Source organism: Dreissena polymorpha, chromosome 3 (assembly GCF_020536995.1).
Source record: "Dreissena polymorpha isolate Duluth1 chromosome 3, UMN_Dpol_1.0, whole genome shotgun sequence".
Taxonomy (NCBI): Eukaryota; Metazoa; Mollusca; class Bivalvia; order Myida; family Dreissenidae; genus Dreissena; species Dreissena polymorpha.
The window spans coordinates 106748660-106770451 of NC_068357.1; the positions used below are offsets into that span (position 1 = coordinate 106748660).

At 35.3% G+C, this 21792-nt stretch overlaps 1 protein-coding gene across 1 annotated transcript; it reads right to left on the reverse strand.

The window, feature by feature from the left end:
• Window positions 1-206: 206 nt before the first annotated feature.
• Window positions 207-21652, reverse strand: LOC127870886 (tubulinyl-Tyr carboxypeptidase 1-like). Its single transcript, XM_052413469.1, has 11 exons — window positions 21617-21652; window positions 21124-21426; window positions 20637-20728; window positions 17924-17980; window positions 17374-17448; window positions 16725-16896; window positions 14006-14051; window positions 13513-13592; window positions 11588-11671; window positions 5007-5116; window positions 207-3075 (listed from the first exon to the last, which is right to left on the reverse strand). Exons 2-11 carry the CDS (start codon window positions 21352-21354, stop codon window positions 3000-3002), a joined length of 1023 nt encoding a protein of 340 aa, XP_052269429.1. The 5' UTR covers window positions 21355-21426; window positions 21617-21652; the 3' UTR covers window positions 207-2999.
• Window positions 21653-21792: the final 140 nt, after the last annotated feature.

The following is a 21792-nucleotide window of genomic DNA, read 5'->3' on the forward strand; positions in this document are numbered from 1 at the left end:
TGTATGAAAATGAAGTTTTCATGTACACACTGATCTTGATTTGATTTTTTTTAGTGTTTTTAATCTTTTTAATCTACATGTAACACCAACCAAACTATATTTACAAGTATTTTGGGCTCTTTGTACACATTGAATTGAAAGACATTATTTATGCTACAACTCTCTTATATTACAACAAAAATAAATTCAAAAAGGAACTACAGACAAATGTTTAAAAATTTAATATGCCCACTGATTTAAATAAACACAATATAAATAGAGACAGTACCACACGTTTTCTTGCTGAGCCTACAATAAAAGCCACATAGTGATAATCCAAATTGAAAACAAGGGCTGTTTGTAAGACATGCATGCCCCCCATATGGGCTGTCAGTTGTAGTGGCAGCCATTGCCTGAATACGTTTTTTGGCACTGTGACCTTGACCTTTGACCTAGTGACCTGAAAATCAATAGGGGTCATCTGTGAGTCATGATCAATCTACCGATGAAGTTTCATGATCCTAGGCGTAAGCTTTCTTGAGTTATCATCCGGAAACCATTTTCTGTGTCAAGTCACCATGACCTTGACCTTTGACCTAGTGACCTGAAAGTCAATAGGGGTCATCTGCCAGTCATGATCAATGCCTATGAAGTTTCATGATCCTAGGCGTAAGGGTTCTTGAGTTATCAACAGGAAACCATTTTTCTAAGTTGAGTCACTGTGACCTTTGACCTTGTGACCTGAAAATCAATAGGGGTCATCTGCAAGTCATGATCAATGTACCTATGAAGTTTCATGATCCTAGGCATAAGTGTTCTTGAGTCAATATCCAGAAACCATTTTACTATTTCGAGTCATTGTGACCTTTGATCTAGTGACCTGAAAATCAATAGGGGTCATCTGCGAGTCATGATCAATATACCTATGAAGTTTCATGATCCTAGGCATAAGCGTTCTTGAGTTATCATTTGGAAACCATTTTACTATTTCGAGTCACCATGACCTTGACCTTTGACCTAGTGACCTGAAAATCAATAGGGGTCATCTGCGAGTCATGATCAATGTACCTATGAAGTTTCATAATCCTATGCATAAGCGTTCCTTAGTTATCATCCGGAAACCATTTTACTATTTCCGGTCACCGTAACCTTGACCTTTGACCTAGTGACCTCAAAATCAATAGGGGTCATCTGCGAGTCATGATCAATGTACCTATGAAGTTTCATGATCCTAGGCCAAAGCATTCTTGAGTTATCATCCGGAAACCATCTGGTGGACGGACGGACATACAGACGGACCGACATGTGCAAAACAACATACCCCCTCTTTTTTGAAGGGGGGCATAAAAAGACACAAACTATCACAACACATATTCATATCACAGATAATGAAAAACTGTTTAAAAGTAAGGAAATGCTGTTCTATTAAAAAACAAAAACAAATGTATTATTTATTGTGATACATAGTGTAAAGAATACGGGTACTGGATTATATTATAAGTTATAATCCTACAGTATGAGATAATACAGTCAGTGAGATTAAACAACTCACAATGACATTCATTGATCCCATATGTCAAATTATATAGTACATTTGTACTTGTATAGTTTGGTTTAGTATAGTTGTGTGTGTTTTCTTGCTGTTTTCAACAGTCCTACAAAGTGGGTCAGTCAATCAACTCACACTTCCCATGGGTAAGATGGTTTACCAGTATTAAGTGCACATACTACTGGCTGTAACTGACAACTGCCCTACTTAAATCACAGGTCGGGGGGAGAATTGCCATAGACAAGTTTTAATGAGCAATTACCATATTAGTTTGGTTACTAAGCACAGGTTCGAACCCAATCTACGTTTTTTTAGTCAAGTGCTCTTTAAACTAAGCTCGCTGGCCTGAAATAATATTGTAATTAATATGGTAAAAAATTTAGTCATTGAAAGCTGGATCGTGTTTCAAATAAAGCACCAGCCATTTTATGGTAATTCTTCATGAAACCCTTTCTTCTGCCATTCTCCCCCTATCTCTGATTCAGTTTTATCATAATGCATGTGCGTAAAGTGTCGTCCCAGATTAGCCTGTGCAGTCTGCACAGGCTAATCAGGGACAACACTTTCTGCTTTTATGACATTTTTCGTTTAAATTAAGTCTCTTCTTAGCAAAAATCCAATTTAGCTGGAAAGTGTCATCCCCGATTAGTCTGTGCACACTGCGAAGGCTAATCTGGGACGGCACTTTGCGCACATGCATTATGCCCAGTTTTCTCAGAATACACCTCATATATGACTGGTGAATCAGCTAGGCCAGGTCTAGTGCTAGTTGGTTAAGTGACTGCTGTCATATGACTGAAATACTGTTGAAAACAGCCAATAAGCAAACAAATCTGACACAAAAAACAACAACAAAACAATCATAGAGTCTAGGATTTTAGTCAAGGAATTATTTAAAAACAAGAGATGTGTTTGTCAGAAACACAACGCCCCCTAAGCAGCGCTTTGATTTTTTTTTTTACCTTTGACCTTGAAGGATGACCTTGACCTTTCACCACTCAAAATGTACAGCTCCATGAGATACACTTGCATGCCAAAAATCAAGCTGCTATGTTCAATATTGCAAAAGTTATGAAGAAGGTTAAAGTTTTGGTTAAAGTTTTGGGACACACACAATGACAGACAGGCCAAAAACAATATACCCCCGACCTTTCGATCCAGGGGCATAAAAAATATAAGTAGTCATGGAATTTCATAATATCATGAGAGTAACAATAGTAACTAAAATACTTGTTTCATAATATATTAAAACTATAAGATCATATGTTAACAGTTTTATGTGCATTATCAACACAGTCAATAAATGCAATTTGACACAAATTTATATATAAAACAAATTTTTCACATCACCAAAATACATACTTAAAGCCATTTCCACACAACTTTGTAACAACATGAGATCATTTTTTGTATGATATAAATAGAAATACTGTATATCTGTTCTCCCATACACATGAGCCCCAGGGCCGTGCTAGATACGAATCTGGTACTGAGACAGATCTGTGCTCTCCTTTTTTGAAGAGTCAGAACCCTTGGCTGAGCCACTCCTGCAATAAACAGCATAGCATGGAAGAGAGCTTCTTTATACGAAAAATTCCACAGAAGAGGAAAGTGTTGAACCTGATAAGCCTGTGCAGACTGCACAGGGTAATCTGGTACAGCACTTTAAATGCATACAATAAGCCAAATTTATAATCATAATCATAAAAACATACAGTTTGGTTTTATGATTAATATTTTAAACAAAGTCTGTGTTGTAATGGATAGTTAAGGGGTGTTGCGGCAGTTTATTTAACCGAGAATATATTTATAGCAACACCGATGATGCTATTATCACAACTCAATATTTTTGTTATCAGTATCAGCAGAAATGACCGAGTTGGTTCATAATTCAATTGTCAGTGGTTCGATCCCAGGTGGGGTTAACTTTTTTTTTATTTCTTTAATTTCATTCTTGTTTTATATTGGAGCTTTTTAGTCATGTCGGTCGTTTATCAATTTAAAGCATTTAATCACAAACTCCAAAACAAGCAGAAATCTGTGAACAAGTACATGTAAGTTATTAATGATTAAGGTTGAGTTTGATACTGTATGGTTTTATGTTTGTGATTAAATATTGTTTTTTATTAATGTCTTTTGGTAAGCTGTTGTGATCCCAGTTAAGATTGTAAACAATTTCTAATGTTTATGCATATTTCGTACAATCTATGTAGCGGTACTTGGGTGTTGCCTAATTGATATATTTTTATAAAATTTGATGTAGCGGTAGGGATATTTAAAACAAAAAATCTTGGTTAAAAATGCGGTGACCCCCTTTTTTTATTTGTGTTTTATGATGACAACACGTAGATGAACATATTTGAGCAGTTTTGCAGAATTCTATACGACATAATTTTTTTAATTACATTTTGGTGTTAAAAATAGTAAAAAAATGATGTTTTTTTGGGTGACATAAAAAAAAATTTTTTTTTTTTTAAATTTAACTTATGTTCTCCATTTTTTTGGAATTGTGTTGTTTAATTAAATGGTATTTTATGTATCTCCGCTTATATAACATCTATATGTTGTATATTTCATAGGTTATTAATTGGTTTGAGGCAATAAGAGATTTTCCAGTTTAAATGAAAAAGTACATGTTATAAAATGGTGAATAAAATCAAAACAAGGCCGGTGACCCTATATTTTTATTTCATATTTCATACAGTATTTGTATATAGTACTTGAATATAAATTTTGAACAAAATCTTTTAGGTGGAAAAAAATCAGCAAAACTGCAGCAACACCCCTTAAATGGCATTTAGCTTTGAAAAATTGACTTCTATAATTTATTCATTTTTGTTCATAGTTCAAGACACCACTGTTACAAAACGTTTTGATCTCTTATTAAATATTGAAACAAAGAGTATGTTTGAAACATTTGAGATCTACTTTAAATTGGGTATGCATTTTGCCCCATTGTAGCCAGTTTGAAAATCAAATTAAATGAAAGAACTACTGATGAACAGAAAAAAGCATAAAACCTGAACAGAGGGCAAGTTACTCGCAGACAGGCTGTTCTGGTTTAATGCTGGTTGGTCATAGCAATTTCCCATTTGCTTTTGAGAGGGAATTGTAAAATACGTATGCTTTAAGACATAGGATAGCGCTTATACCAGGATTCATGATTGCAGTTAAGGAGGACCTGAAGTGAACAGATCATTTATATTTCAGCCTAGCCCTGGTAAAATGGGACTTAATGAGAGTGCCTAAAGTGTTTTCCCAGATTAGCCTGTGCAGTCCACACGGGATATTCAGAGACAACACTCTTCCCCTTCACTGAATTGTTGTTTAGAAGAGAACTCCTTTACACATAAAAAATAATAAAAGTGTGAAATATTGTCCCTGATTAGCCTGTGCAAACTGCACAGGCTAATCTGGGATGACACTTTCTGCACATGCATTAAGCTCAGTTTTTTCCAAAATGAGCATGACTTCATACCCATTGTAGAGTCTGACAGCCTGGTTGAAGCTGGAGTGGTTGGAGGCCATGTCTGCGTAGGACAGAGACTTGCGTGGAGAGCTTGTCTGGGGAACCGACCAGGAGCGCGACTGAAATAGGACAAGAATTGGTGATTTTTTAAGTTGTCACTGTTCGAGAAAATTGTGAATCTTGTCTGGAACTCAAACCCAGGATCACTCTTATACAGTGTCAGTGCCCTAGCGAATGATTAACCAGTCCCAACACAGACTTCATGCAATTTTGTTAACAGCCAATATTGTGACACAGTTGCTAAAGTGTGTGTAATGGATCTAGTGTGAAAAAAGCATTCTCAAGATCTTTCAAAACGGACCTTGTTCTGCAAAGAAGCATTCTAAACATCTTTCCTAGAGAACCTCGTACTGCCATGAAGCAATAGATGGGAGAATGTCTCTGTAAGTCAAAGGCTATAAATGAATTTAGAGACACCACATTGGTACTTCAAAGGAAATAAGCTTGAGATATCGTTTTAAGTTACATCAAAGGCTATCAATGCAATCCAAGACACCTAGAACTGGATAATCCAAGGAAATAGACTTGAGAGTGTACATGTATCTATGAGCTGAAGGCCATCAGTACAATCCAAGACACATAGGATTTGTTTATCCAAGGAAATAGACTTGAGAGTGTACATGTATCTATGAGCTGAAGGCCATCAGTACAATCCAAGACACATAGGATTTGTTTATCCAAGGAAATAGACTTGAGAGTGTACATGTATCTATGAGCTGAAGGCCATCAGTACAATCCAAGACACATAGGATTTGTTTATCCAAGGAAATAGACTTGAGAGTGTCTCTATAAGCTGCAATCAAAAGACACCTGGCATTGGTTCTTCCAAAGAAATATATTTGAGGGTGTCTCTAGTTCAGGGTACCGGATCACGTGACTTTGTGGGGTTCCCAATTAAACGTTAATGAATGTAAACACATCGGTAAGTGGTGCTTTTTTTAAATAACCTATAAAAACACTTTTTCTTAAGAATTTCAACTAGTGCACAAAAGATTGATTTTTATGCTGCTTATGGCAATGTGAAATACATCAGAATTTCTTCATTTAATAAGCCTGTGTTCTTGTTAAAAAATTCCTTATGAACTGCAGGGTTATGCTTTAGGCAACTTAACATTCTGTCACTTATTTCAGACGTATTTAAGGATTTAACTGTCTTTTATGTACTAAAGCTTTTGCAAATGTATTTCAATAACTTAAGATATTTGAAAAAATAAAGTTCTTAACAGTATGTTTACATTCTGTCCAGCCCATGTGTAAACCCCTGAATTACAGGCTCAGTCATACCTCACTGTTTCTGAATGTATTTGTGAAGTAAGAACACAAAAAAACAAATTAACTTGTAAGTTTATTGAAAGTTCATTACAGTTTCTACGACAGCATTTACGAACTTCATATCCACTTACACGAAATATCTATTTATGACGTAATATGACCATGCTATATCTTAACTTGCCTATGGAGAATTCTATTTTATTATTGCAGCTAAATAGTAGTGGTTAACTGTTATTTTAGTGTCTAACATGAAGCAAGCATATACCAGTTTTTATTAATAGGATAATATTAATTATTAATTTGTTTTACTTGAACATGCACATACATGTGATTCACATTATGAGATGAATGTATTTCTTTCACTTAATTAAAAAATATTCCCAAATTATATATTAGAAAAACAATCGGGAATTTTGGGAATAATATATAATTTTTGAGACTGGGAATGAGGCCCATTTTTGGCCAAAAATGTATCCAAAACAAGTGGGCCTAAACGCCTTAGGTGGCTAACCTGACTTACTGTGGTCTTAGGCAGTATAAGAACAGTCTATACATGTAAAAATGAGCTGCGTTCTGAGAAAACTGGGCTTAATGCATGTGCGTAAAGTGTCATCCCAGATTAGCCTGTGCAGTTCGCACAGGCTAATCAGGGATGACACTTTCAGCTTTTATGGTACTGTAAGTATACAGGAAGTCTCTTTTCACCTAAAATCAAGTTTAGGCGGAATGTGTTGTCCCTGATTAGCCTGTGTGGACTGCACAGGCTAATCTGGGATGACACTTTACGCACATGTATTAAGCCCAGTTTTCTCAGAACGCGGGCTCAAATCATTATCATGTATGATCCCTGGCACATGGTTAGTTTTGATCCCAGCGATATTCTTTAGAAAACTATACCATGTTTCACATTTAATATCAAAACCGCTGACCCTTGCAGGTTCACATTTAAATTGTTTATGGATATTTAAGTCTTCACAAATCATTTGACCCTTGGGGGTAGCAACTTTTGACCCCAGGGGAATTATTTTAACAAACTTGGTAGTGGACCACCATATAAGTTTACTTGCCATATACCCTACCTCTCAGCCTTACAGTTGAAGAGAAAATATTGTACCATATACATATAAGGAAAATATATAACACCAGTGCAGAGCCAATTTTGATCCCACAGGAAATGTTTGAACAAACTTTGTTGAGGTCCACCATACAATGCTTCAAGTCTATATTAATCATGGGACCCCTGAGGCATGGGCAGGAACATGATTTGAACTTACTTAACTGAGGACTGCTTAATTGCACACACTAAATACTATGGCTATGACCCTTGTGGATTAAGAGATTTTTAGCTTTGTTGACCTACATATGCAATTAATAAGAACCATTTGAACAATGTTGTAAAAGGTTCACCCAAAGATCATTCCTGTGAAATTACGTTAAAATCTGTTGAGAGGTTAAGTATGAGAAGTTGTTAGAAGAAAAAGTTTGCTACGTGCTAACATGAGCTTAAAATCACGGAGCAACTAAATGAGATGCTATGAAATAAATCTTACGTAAAATCAAACAACAGTTAAACAATAAAAAATATTAAGATTTCAATCGTAAAAAAAAAGATGTTTTGCTGAATTTTCAACCTTAACATGTAATTACATAAAGCTGCTGTTGTTATTTCAATACAAATGCATATTTACTGGGTCATTTGCTTCTAAACATTACACTCGAGTATTGCTTGCTAACTAATTACTACCTGCGGCTCAATGTGACATCATAAACATTTAACATGACATGATATATATTGCTTGACCTAAACCTAACTGTGAGTCCAATATAATTTCATATTGTTCTCGAAACGATATTAGTCTTAAATATTAAGGAGCCCAATATTTCTGGAAATAACCAACATGTCTGGCTTTCATTACTAAAAAAGTCATCTTCATCTTTCTGTTTGAGTTTGCATGACATCATAAGGTGTGGCTAGTAATAAGAAACCTGCGCATTGATTAAAACAAGAGGGCCATGATGGCCCTGAATTGATCACCTGACTAGCCTTGCTACATCAACTTAAATTCTATCAGACCTATATACAATCACAAGCCAGATTTCATTAATTAATACATTCTGACAAAATTTCATTAAGACATGATGAAAACTGTGACCTCTTTCATCTACACAAGGTTTTATTAGAATTGGCCCGGGGACCTAATTTTTGACCCCAGATGACCCATACACGATCCAAAATCAGATATTATTAAGATAAACATTCTGACCAAATTTCATAAACATCCGATGAAAACTGTGACCTCTATTGTCTACACAAGGTTTTTCTATTATTTGACCTAGTGACCTAGATTTTGACCCCAGATGACCCAAATACAATCCCAACCCAGATTTCATCAAGATAAACATTCTGACCATATTTCATAAAGATTGGACTAAAACTGTGACCTCTATTGTCTACACAAGGTTTTTCTATTATTTGACCTAGTGATCTAGATTTTGACACCAGATGACCCAAATACAATCCCAACCCAGATTCCATCAAGATAAACATTCTGACCAAATTTCATAAAGATTGGATGAAAACTGTGACCTCTGTTGTCTACACAAGGTTTTTATATAATTTGACCTAGTGACCTAGTTTTTGACCCCAGATGATCCAAATACAATCCCAACCCAGATTTCATCAAGATATACATTCTGACCAAATATCATTATGATTGGATGAAAACTGTGACCTCTATTGTCTACACAAGGTTTTTCTATTATTTGACCTAGTGACCTAGTTTTTGACCCCAGATGACCCAAATACAATCCCAACCCAGATTTCATCAAGATAAATAATCTGACCATATTTCATAAAGATTGGATGAAAACTGTGACCTCTAATGTCTACCCAAGGTTTTTTTATTATTTGACATAGTGACCTAGTTTTTTTCCTTTTATTTGACCTAGTGACCTAGTTTTTGACCCCAGATGACCCAAATACAATCCCAACCCAGATTTCATCAAGATAAACATTCTGACCAAATTTCATAAAGATTGGATGAAAACTGTGACCTTATTTGTCTACACAAGGTTTTTCTATTATTTGACCTAGTGACCTAGTTTTTTACCCCAGATGACCCAAATACAATCCCAACCCAGATTTCATCAACATAAACATTCTGACCAAATTTCATGAAGATTGGATGAAATCTGTGACCTCTACTGTCTACACAAACAAATTGTTGATGGACACACGCAAGCACGCACGCATGCATGCACACACGCACAACGGACGCTCGACATCACACGGTCACATAAGCTCACCATGTCACTTTGTGACAGGTGAGCTCAAAAACTATAATGACATAATGCATTTTGTTTCTTTAATATTGCATATTATCAAGAATGTAACTACAAATCCACAATACAACAATGACTGTCAATAAAACACTCAGCTTTTTAAAAATCAGTTACAGTGATACTACAAAATCGTATATATAACAAGGTATTGGGAAGAAATATACTTCCATCTTAATAAAGGACCCCATAACTGGAATGTTTAGTGAAGATTCAATGAACAGGGGGTTAAGCATGAGTTAATAGAGTTGTACCAGCGAATTTTGCATTTTTATTATAAACAAGGGCTTCAATTTTATGTGAACAAAGCATTTCAAGAAAGTGAAGATTTAATGACAATTGCAGGACTTCAGTCTGCCAAGGGTGTTCCCAAAATACGTTTCATCAGAGGTGGACATATAAAAATGATAATAAATGGTTCAGCAAGTATGATTGTACAAAGACAGTAGTGAGTGCCATAGAATTACAGCTACATCCTGGGAGAACTGGGCTTAATGTATGTGTATAAAGTGTCATCCAAAATTAGCCTGTGAGGACTGCACTTTCTGCCTAAACTGGATTTTTGTTTACAAAGAGACCTCCTTTAAACGAACAAATCCTTAAAAGTGCAAAGTTCTCCCAGAACGAGGCTAATTAAAACTGCCAGATGATGTTGAGCAAGCAGGTACAATCAGCATTAGTATTATACATGCTATAATGCCTGGCATATACCTTACGACGACACGAGTACATTGTTAAGCCACCTGTGTCCATTTCTCGTAGTAATTGCTGTGCAAGACAAGCATAAACAAATGTATAAAAGTACAGCATATTGAAATTTTCAAGCAGTGAGAATTTCTGTGCAAGACAAGAATAAACACATGTATACAAGTATATCAAAGTCATAGCATTATATTATATAAGTCACACAATGAGATATGAATAAAAATGTAAACTAATGGAAATGCAAGCAGTCATCTGCACAATGAACAATAGGATTGTATAATTAACTGATCAATATAACAAACTGTGTTTTTCTAAGCATACATGTGCACTCATAACTGAGCCTGGCTTGCGGTTAACTAGGCTTAATGCATCTGTTTAAAGTAACACTCCAGATTAGCCTGTGCACTTCACACAGGCTTATAAGGGCCAAAACTTTCCGCTTTTATTGTTTTTTTATGTGAAGGAATTCTCTTCTAAGCAAAAAACCAGTCTATGCATTATGGTTATTAACAGACAGACTCATGTACACATACTTAATTAGAAACATTTTGTGAGTGTCCAAATGTCCCATGTGCCAGTGTAATGTGGTGCCATTGCCACCAGCCTATCAGTGAACTATAACCCGGATAGCAGCCAAACATGCAGCAGAGCAGAAGCATGATCATGTATATGTGTGGGTTTTCAAAGAACCATTTCAAACAGCACTTTTGCATAGTCTTACCTTGCGAAATGCCAAAAATGGCATGTCCACACGCTTAAGTTTTTGTTTCCCCTAGAATGTTATAAAGACAAAATGGCTTGTTTTCCAAATGTTTTCAAGAATATTATTCCTAAAGATTGATACAGAGATTTGTTAATGCTAAAAACAAAGCATTAAGCAAGGAGTTAAATTGTTTCATGATCTCAACAGTGCAAAAAAAAGTTTATCCAAAAACTATGTTGACCGTTTTACATTGCAAATTTATTGGGACCCTGATGGATATAATATAGGAATACATGCACTTTTTGTAATTGTAAATTTAATCTTAAATTGTCCCATCCAAAAATAACACTTATAAAGAAGTTCTGTATCGTCCTACCTTGGTACAAAATGTTTTTGGCACGTACATCAAAATTTAAAGGGGCTATGATAAGCAAAACTTGCACTTTATGGATTTGGAAAAAAATCCAATATTGATGACGAAAACTCTTTTAAAAGTTGTGTCTTTGCTCACCTTGGTGCGTATATCCTTGGCGTGTGCGTCCACCTCCCTACAGAGTTCCTGCTGGGTCAACTTGCTCCTGGTCAGGGTCAGAGTCTGAAGTGGACAGCAGAGACAGCATTGCTTCATGGTAGTTGTATCGAGTCTCACTCTGGGATAACAGGGCTTAATGCATGTGCATAAAGTGACGTCCCAGATTAGAACAGGCTTATCAGTGATGACACTGACGCTTCTTTGGTATTTTTTGTTTAAAGAATGTCCCTTGTTAACAAAATCCAGTTTTGGTGGAAAGAACTGTCCCTGATAAAACTGTGCAGACTGCACAGGCTAAAATGGGATGACACTTTACGCACATGCATTAAGCCATATTTTCCCAAAGTGACGCTCCATTACAAAGACAGGATTTTAGAGCTACTTTTTTATTAACGTCATGCGCTGTGATTGGACAGTAGATAGAGTGCATGGGTACATGGCAGTGTAATTAATGTGACAATAAACTTGAATTTAGTGCTACTATTTTAATGAATCAAGCATCTGAAGTGAAAAATGGAAAGACCATGACAATATGGAAGTCTATTAAATGAGAATTGAATAAAATTTTAGTTCTACTGTTTAAATGCATCATGGGTCTAAATTGAAAACCAGGGAAAAATGGCCATCATTACCCTGGCATTAACATTTTAAGCAAGAAAACATTGAGAGCATTATTATAATAAATACATTAATTCTTGTAATAAATTCAAGTTAATCAAATAACAGAATATTGAACTAACTAACAATTGTTCCTATTTAATGTTCGCGATATCTGTGCACGTTAAAGAACAAGTATGAATATAGGACACAATTTAAGAATGTAATTTAAATACGTATCTTAGTGGTGAAGGGTTAAATACGTATCTAAGTGGTACAGGGTTAAATACGTATCTAAGTGGTTCAGGGTTAAGTTGAGCTTAAAGGCATCAGGTTAATTATGGCAAGCTGTACGTGGCTGACCTATACAAGTCATGTTATTACCCATCATAACACTGTATGGGGCTTACATATACAACTCATGTTATAACACATCATAGCACTGTACGTGGCTGACATATACAATTCACGTTATCACAACTAAGGCAGTTACTTTCAACTGAACATTTTGTCTGTGCCATGGAAAACACTTTTCGATTGGTATTGAGTCTGTTAATGAAAAATCCTTTTATTTCTGTGATATTATTGCGTTGGTGTCTATGGAAAACCACCAAGTAAGTACACCAAAAGTGACACTCTAACAAATGCACTGCAAGTTCACTTATGTAGTATGAAATACATGTATACATGTAATTGTAAATAACCATGTAATTTCTGCCTTCCAATAATATGATAATATAATATCAGAGTGAATAACAGAAAAAAACAAACTCAATATTACAGCAAGAAATGTACTTGTGAACAACACTTTATGTTTCACACCAACAATAGTAAAAGTCAGTGATCATTAAAACGCTCACAAATATTGCTCACATGATTGATACAAATGCACCACAAAAAACCTTCCACTGTATAAACTCGTAGCTGTGCGGGTCATGATTGATACATGATTGATACAAATGCACCATAACAAACCTTCCACTGTATAAGCTCGTAGCTATGCAGGTCATGATTGATACATGATTGACACAAATGCACCATAACAAACCTTCCACTGTATAAACTCGTAGCTGTGCGGGTCATGATTGATACATGATTGATACAAATGCACCATAACAAACCTTCCACTGTATAAACTCGTAGCTGTGCGGGTCATGATTGATACAAATGCACCACAACAAACCTTTCACTGTATAAACTCGTAGCTGTGCGGGTCATGATTGATACAAATGCACCACAACAAACCTTCCACTGTATAAACTCGTAGCTGTGCGGGTCATGATTGATACAAATGCACCACAACAAACCTTCCACTGTATAAACTCGTAGCTGTGCGGGTCATGCGAGATTGGCAGCCCAATCTTGATCTTCTTCACGTCATGCCAGTCTAAAACATGTGCACACAAGCTTTTTCCTTTGATTTAAAAGTCAGTGAAGCAGGAGCTGTTTTAAGAATTAGTCTTTTATTCACTGAATGGTGCAGATTATGCATGAAAAAAGTTAGCCTTATGTGTGATAACTATGAGCAGAATTTTATTATTCATATCAGCAGATGCATTTTAGAAAACATGCAGTGATATTTATCTCAAACTTTGTACCCATACATAAAACTAACAATAACCACAGTATCAAAATAAATCAGCTGCACTTTGAAAATCTAGACTTAATGCATGTTCATAAAGTGTTGTCCCAGATTAGCTAGCCTGTGCATTGCGTTGCGTGTACTGCACAGGCTTACCTGGGACAATACTTTACAAACATGCATTAAGCCCCATTTTTGAGCAGCTCAAATATACTCACATTTCCTGTATGCTCTCTCATAGTCCACAATAAGCTCTGAAAGACTCTGGAAACAGATGGTTTTCATCAAATAGAACAATGTACAGCAATAACTGATTTACCACAGTAATGCAATAAGGTATATTCTAAAAAAACAATATACTTGTAAAACATGTATGCCCCAATTAAAAAATAAATTGACAATATTTTTATGAAGTCAATCCCCTACCCTTATAAATAAGCCACCCATGAAAATTAACAAATGGTTATATAAATTTGCTGTAGAACAGTGTTGTTTTTATTAATACTCTATCTAGGATAATTTAACTTAAATGCTTGAACATGTTTACTGCTGCCAGTGACATCATCTATCCAATATTTATGGATTTTGTGTCATATGTTCAGATGGTGATTTATCACAAATAAAAGTCTTCTCAATGAATATTTTAAGGAACCAATAATTCTTTTTAATTCTATAGTAAAAACTTACAAAGATAAAATGCTGATTTTGTACCATTAAAATAAAATCTCTCTCCAAAATACTGGTGTGACAAACAGGTTTCCTATGATAGGGCCCATTATGATATGTCACCCCTCAGAAAATCTTTTAAATTATGTTGTTTGTCACAAAATGTTATATATCCCTGCTACTAAATTGTTCCCCAAAATGCACAAAATAATGCTATAATGGGCTAAAATGCTGGCCAAGTGTTCGATCACCTAACAGTTAATAAAGCAACTACTCTGAAGTAGCCCCAGCTATGTAAACCTTGTACCTGAGTGGTTTATACATGAGGTCACATTGTAAATGAGTGGTTTATACATGAGGTCACATTGTAAATGAGTGGTTTTACACAAAGTCACCTTGTACAAGAGTGGTTTATACATTAGGTCACATTGTATATGAGTGGTTTTTAAATGGAGTCACCTTGTACATGAGAGGTTTTTACATGAGGTCACCTAGTAAATAAGTGGTTTATAAATGAGGTCACCTTGTACATGAGTTGTATATACATGAGGCCACCTTGTACATGAGTGGTTTACACATGAGGTCACCTTGTACATAAGTGGTTTATACATGAGGTCACCTTGTACATAAGTGATTTATAAATGAGGTAATCTTGTAAACTAGTGGTTTATACATGAGGTCACCTTGTACATGAGTGGTTTATAAATGAGGTCACATTGTACATAAGCGGTTTATACATGAGGTCACCTTGTACATAAGTGGTTTAAACATGAGGTCACCTTGTACATAAGTGGTTTATACATTAGATCACCTTGTACATAAGTGGTTTATACATGAGATCGCCTTGTACAGGAGTGGGACCAGGGTTTACACATGTGGTCACCTTGTACATGAGTGGTTTATACATTAGGTCACCTTGTACATAAATGGTTTATACATGAGGTCACCTTGTACATAAGTGGTTTATACACGAAGTCACCTTGTACATAAGTGGTTTATACATGAGGCCACCTTGTACATGAGTGGTTTACACATGAGGTCACCTTGTACATAAGTGGTTTATACATGAAGTCACCTTGTACATAAGTGATTTATAAATGAGGTAATCTTGTACACGAGTGGTTTATACATGAGGTTACCTTGTACACGAGTGGTTTATAAATGAGGTAACATTGTACATAAGTGGTTTATACATGAGGTTACCTTGTACATAAGTGGTTTAAACATGAGGTCACCTTGTACATAAGTGGTTTATACATTAGATCACCTTGTACATAAGTGGTTTATACATGAGAACGCCTTGTACATGAGTTGGACCAGGGTTTACACATGTGGTCATGGTTTTTACATCCGGTCACCTTGCACATAAGTGGTTTATACACGAGGTTACCTTGTACATAAGTGGTTTATACATGAGATTACCTTGTACATGAGTGGCTTATACATGAGGTCCCCTTGTACATGAGGTCCCCTAGTACATTAGTGATTTATACATGAGGTCAGCATGTACTCAAGAGTTTTATACATGGGGTCACCTTGCACATGAGTGGTTTAAACATGAGGTCACTTTGCACATGAGTGGTTTATACATGAGGTCTTGTTCACCTTGCATATGAGAGGTAAATACATGAGGTCGCATTGTACATAAGTGGTTTATACATGAGGTCACTTTGTACATAAGTGATTTATACATGAGGTCATGTTGTGCATAAGTTATTTATACATGAGGTCACCTTGTACACAAATGGTTAAAACATAAGGTCACCTTGCCCATGAGTGGTTCATACATGAGGTCTAGTTCACCTTGCATATGAGAGGTTAATACATGAGGTCCCCTTGTACATAAGTGGTTTATACATGAGGTCACCTTGTACACATGTGGTTTATACATGAGATCACATTGCACATGAGTGGTTTATACAAGAGGTTTTGTTCACCTTGTATATGAGAGGTTTATACATGAGGTCACCTTGCACATGAGTGGTTTATACATTAGGTCTTTCTCACCTTGTAGATGAGAGGTTCATACATGAAATCTTTCTCACCTGGTATATGAGAGAAGTAAACATGGGGTCTTTCTCACCTTGTAAATGAAGGTTCATACATGGGGTCTTTCTCAACTTGTATATAAGAGATTTATACATGGGGTCTTCCTCACCCTGTAGATGAGAGCTTTATACATGAGACTTCCTCGCCTTGTAGATGAGAGGTTTATACATGAGGTCTTTCTCACCTTGTATATGAGAGGTTTATACATGAGGTCTTTCTCACCTTGTATATGAGAGGTTTATACATGAGGTCTTCTCGCCGGCTCATCCCCAGGGCACCGTATCTCCCACCATGGTAGATTCCCAATACAACGTGGCGGTGGTAGTTGTCATTGAACTTGGTCTTGAAGCTGACAGGAAACCTCTCCATTCCTAGCATGCCGTTGGTTAGAAAGCTTTGTGCTGTTAAGTAAACTCTCTTATTATTAGGATATGTTGTGAGAAAATGATGTATCCCATTCTAGGAAACAAAAAAATTTGCATAACATGTGACTGGTTGCAGAAATACACATTTTCTATTTGTCTAATTATTGCGTCTAGTAATTTTATGCTAATTTGTTTGATTATGCAATAATATGCAATTATATTAATTTGTTAGATTATGCAACCACTTAATATTATATACCACTAAAATTCATGCAGCTAATTTTCAAACTCAATTACCTCGGTAAGGATGTGAAACAATATGAGATTTGGTAGAGACAAAGCATGACATTGTTCATTTGAATACAGAACAATACATGTACAAACAATCATACTCAAGTAATGATTCCATTGAATTTCTATGATTTTCAAAATGTTTTAGTTAAAAACAAAATAATCTGGTTTACACCTAAAAAAAGATTAAGTAGAAATCATTTCGGAAAGGATACACTCCCAGAATGATTGCTTCAAGACACTTGATTGGCAACGATTCTCTTATCATGTCCTTGGCAACTTCCATAAGCCTGAAATAAAGCATGACCATTTATTGCAGCAGTATACACACTTACTATCCTTGCAGAAATGTTTGATTAAAGTTTAATTTATAGCAACAGAAATATACATTAAAATAAATAAATATTGACAGAAAAGTTCTGATTAAGATTCATTGCCTTTAGTCTAAAATGCTTGTAGATTGAATTTTCATCGAAAATCAAAGCACCTGCTAAAAAGAACAAAATATATTTAACTAAATCATTTTGACAGATGTTAAATGCAGATCTCTTGATAGATATTGTGCATTAAGTGTGTCTCTGGGGAACAACAATACTATATATTTTATTTATAACTTTATTTTTAACAAACAATACTTCTAAAAAATTATGAGAATGACATGTAAAAATGAAATAAAAATCTTTAAAAAATATTGATGTCACATATTCATAACGCATTTAGTTATTATTGACATGCAAAACAGGCAATCAAATAAGTGGATCTTACCCTGATATTGGCCGTGCCTTTTTAATTTCAAAGAACTGGGTGCCAGTGTGATTGTATCTGACAGGAGTTAACGAAAACAAAACATAAGGTATCAATAATTATCAGAACGGTTATGTAGAAATAAAAACGTGTTTCTTACATCATGGTGAATCCATTTGGCAAATACTTATTGTAAAGGTATTCATGATATACGTTCTATTTGTATGGTTTACTTAATGTTGAAAAATACTGTTTACAGAAAATAGAACTAACAAGAGATGTGTTTGTCAGAAACACAATGCCCCCTACTGCGCCTCTTTGATTTTTTTTTTACCTTTGGATGACCTTGACATTTATGAAGGATGACCTTGACCTTTCACCGCTCAAAATGTGCAGCTCCTTGAGATACACATGCATGCCAAATATCAAGTTCCTATCTTCAATATTGCAAAAGTTATGACCAATGTTAATGTTTTGACAGACAGACAGACAGACAGACAGACAGACAGACAGACAGACAGACAGACAGACAGACAGACAGACAGACAGACAGACAGACAGACAGACAGACAGACAGACAGACAGACAGACAGACAGACAGACAGACAGACAGACAGACAGACAGACAGACAGACAGACAGACAGACAGACAGACAGACAGACAGACAGACAGACAGACAGACAGACAGACTGGCTGACTGGCTGTGACTGACTGTGGCTGGCTGGCTGGCTGGCTGGCTGGCTGGCTGGCTGGCTGGCTGGCTGGCTGGCTGGCTGGCTGGCTGGCTGGCTGGCTGGCAGGCAGGCAGGCAGGATGACAGACAGACAGGGGGCAGACATTTTGTAATTAATAACTAATTAAAGGGTGATAAAAATTGGACGTGCACAGCTTCATATCATAAGGAAAAATGCCTTCAAGTTTGGATGTTGTATATTGAAAAACAGACAATACACGTCCAAATTGATCCCAGTTAAATCAACTTAGATACAGGGATATAATAGTCAGTTATTTGTGTGCATATTTAAACAATCATGATGTTACAGAAAAAGAGATACATCACTTTTGCAATTTGAAAGAAAATAAGTCTGCAAATAACAATTTTGAAAGTTGAAGTGTAGGAGAATGCAAGCAGACAAATTAGTTTCTATTAGGGATGCAAGAGGTTAACCGGTTTACCGGTTAACCTACCGAAACGACCAGTTAACCGGTTACATTTTCGGAAAAAGGTTAACCTGGAAAAATATTTGATTATTTTTTTTCATGGAATTATTCGTACGATTTTACTTTTTTCGCGTGACATACTGCCAACTTGCGCTGGCGACTAGTTAGAACAACATGCCGCACCATTGACGGTAATAAATAACGTGTCAACAATCAAAGTAATAAAACAATTAATCAATACCTTTGTGATAACAAATAGGCGGTACGTTTTGATAACTGACACTTTTGTGTTTTTTTTACTCGCTTAAATTTAACTAGCGAACTGCGGTGAGTGGGAGCTATTAGCAAAGAAGTAATTGACACATTTATTGAACTCGCGATAAAAAAACAGTTGAACTATTAGACGGCTTATTTTGATGTTTTGTTTACCAATACCCAACACTGATTGCTCGCAAAAAAACCGTGTTTATAAGTAACATTTTTATCAAGAATTGCATCCGTAGTTGAAATCTTGACGAGTTAACGTCCTTTTGTTTATCAAAAAATAATATAATTATGATAATATTACGTCTAATGATTCCACCATTACCGTCCGATGAGAGTGTTATTAAAGAAAACAAATTATTAACTTATTAAATAATTAAACATCAATTAAAAATAGATACAAAATAAAACCGTTGAATTTAGTGTTTGTGTAATTGCTTAAAATTTTCGCGCTATGGTACGTTAACAAACATACGTAACTATCAGTATTTGCGATCATTATACTTAGTTACTTCGCTATTAAATAAATGTACTGATTATATTAAACATTCAACTTACATATCGTGCAAAATTAATTTAATTTGCATTCGTGTTCTTTATTTTACCCACATTTTTAATTGTATAATGAAAATCAAACGATACTACTTCGGCTACAAACGCTAAAATGAAAACAACAAAATATGTAAGTATCGAATTAGAAGAGATGCGAATTCATTGGACACACATGACCCACTTAACGTCGAATAGAAAGGGAAACAACGTTTCTTTATTAAGCCAATTTGAGTTTCAAAAATTAAAACAGAATGAACACAACATTTTTGTGAGCTATACGACGCGACTGTAAAATAAGCGGCCCAACCAAAAATAAGTTATTAACACGTGAAAATGAACATTGTGTAGCTTTTAAATTTTTTGTACGCAGGAAAACTAAATAAAATATATAGCATAAATTTACAAAATTATTAAAATAAATTGTACAATACATTTTATTACGAAACTGGCATGTTATCAACGCAAGCGATTTGAAATAAATTTTGTTTCTACAGAGCTGTTCGAGCGGTATGAAATTTTTTACGTACTCTAAATCATTTTCACTACTTGAGGCGTTTCGGTTAACCGGTTAATAACCGGTTACGGGAAAGGGTTAACCGGTTAATGATTTTTGTAACCTCTTGCATCCCTAGTTTCTATGGAAGAGGGAAGGGGAAGGTAACACAGTTAATTTATAACTGACTATAAATACAATAATTTAAGCCAGTACTAGAACTAAGATAAATCATAAAATGAGAGTAATGTTTTAAAAGATACTGCAGAGTATTCATATAATTCTGTATTTTCTCTAATCTGTCTGGGATAGACATGTTTGGTGAGAATGACATTGGGGCTGACGGCACAGGAACCTGAAAAATTATGAAATTACATGTAATAATATGTATATTGAATGTCACTTGTTTTTTCCACTCTGGTATCAGATAAAACAACCTTTTAAGAATGATAAGCATACTCATTTTGGCTAGTGGCATAAACATTATTAATGTTAAGACTGCTAGTGGCATAAACATTATTAATGTTAAGACTGTTTTCATTAAGGAAATTTAATTTTATTGATGAGATTTTCAAGTATACGGTAATTACTCCAATGTTTTTAATGCTAAAATGCGACATGTCAAATGCAATATTCTATCAAATCATTTATCTGATACATAAACATTGTGTTTAGACACAAATAATTATTCTTTTAGAAGTGCAAGAATACAGTGTTGAGTAATAATGGAGTGCATAAATTTTATTTCACCTGCGGATTATTAATGTTCTCCCTAACAGTGGATACCATCTTGTAGCCATCTGGGTGTATTTTGGCAACGTGGTCCCACATTCTTTCCCATGTGCTGTCATCAACTGGAAATCCATTTTTGTTCACCCAAAACCAAACACCATTTTCCTCACTTTGCTCATCCTTGTTGTTGACAGTAGAAGGCCTTGTTTTGGACTCTTGTACAGAGGTCTGTGTCCCACTTCTTTTCATGATATAATTGGCAATTCCGGAAGCTCACCGATACATTATATACCGTAACTTTATTCACAAAATTTTGAGTTCCTGAAATAACCCAATAGTTACATATTTATGCAGAGAGAATATGATCGCCATCCATTATTTACTTGAACGTGTTTATTCCTTGCATACGGTACGTGGAAAACCTATGATTAGCTAAGTTAGTTCATTAAAATATACATCAGGAAGTCGAAAATAAAAGAGAACACACTACAAATTTGGTTTGTTTACATAAATTGCATCCGTTACTTCGTTGCCATAAGTGAGTCTTTGAAATTTGCAACATTCAACGGTTACATTCAACCAAAATTTGTGTTCAGGCCCCACTCTTACGTCATTAACATATTAAAATACGTACAAAATATAACATGAACAACATGTATATTAGTATTTAATAAGCGTACTGTTAAT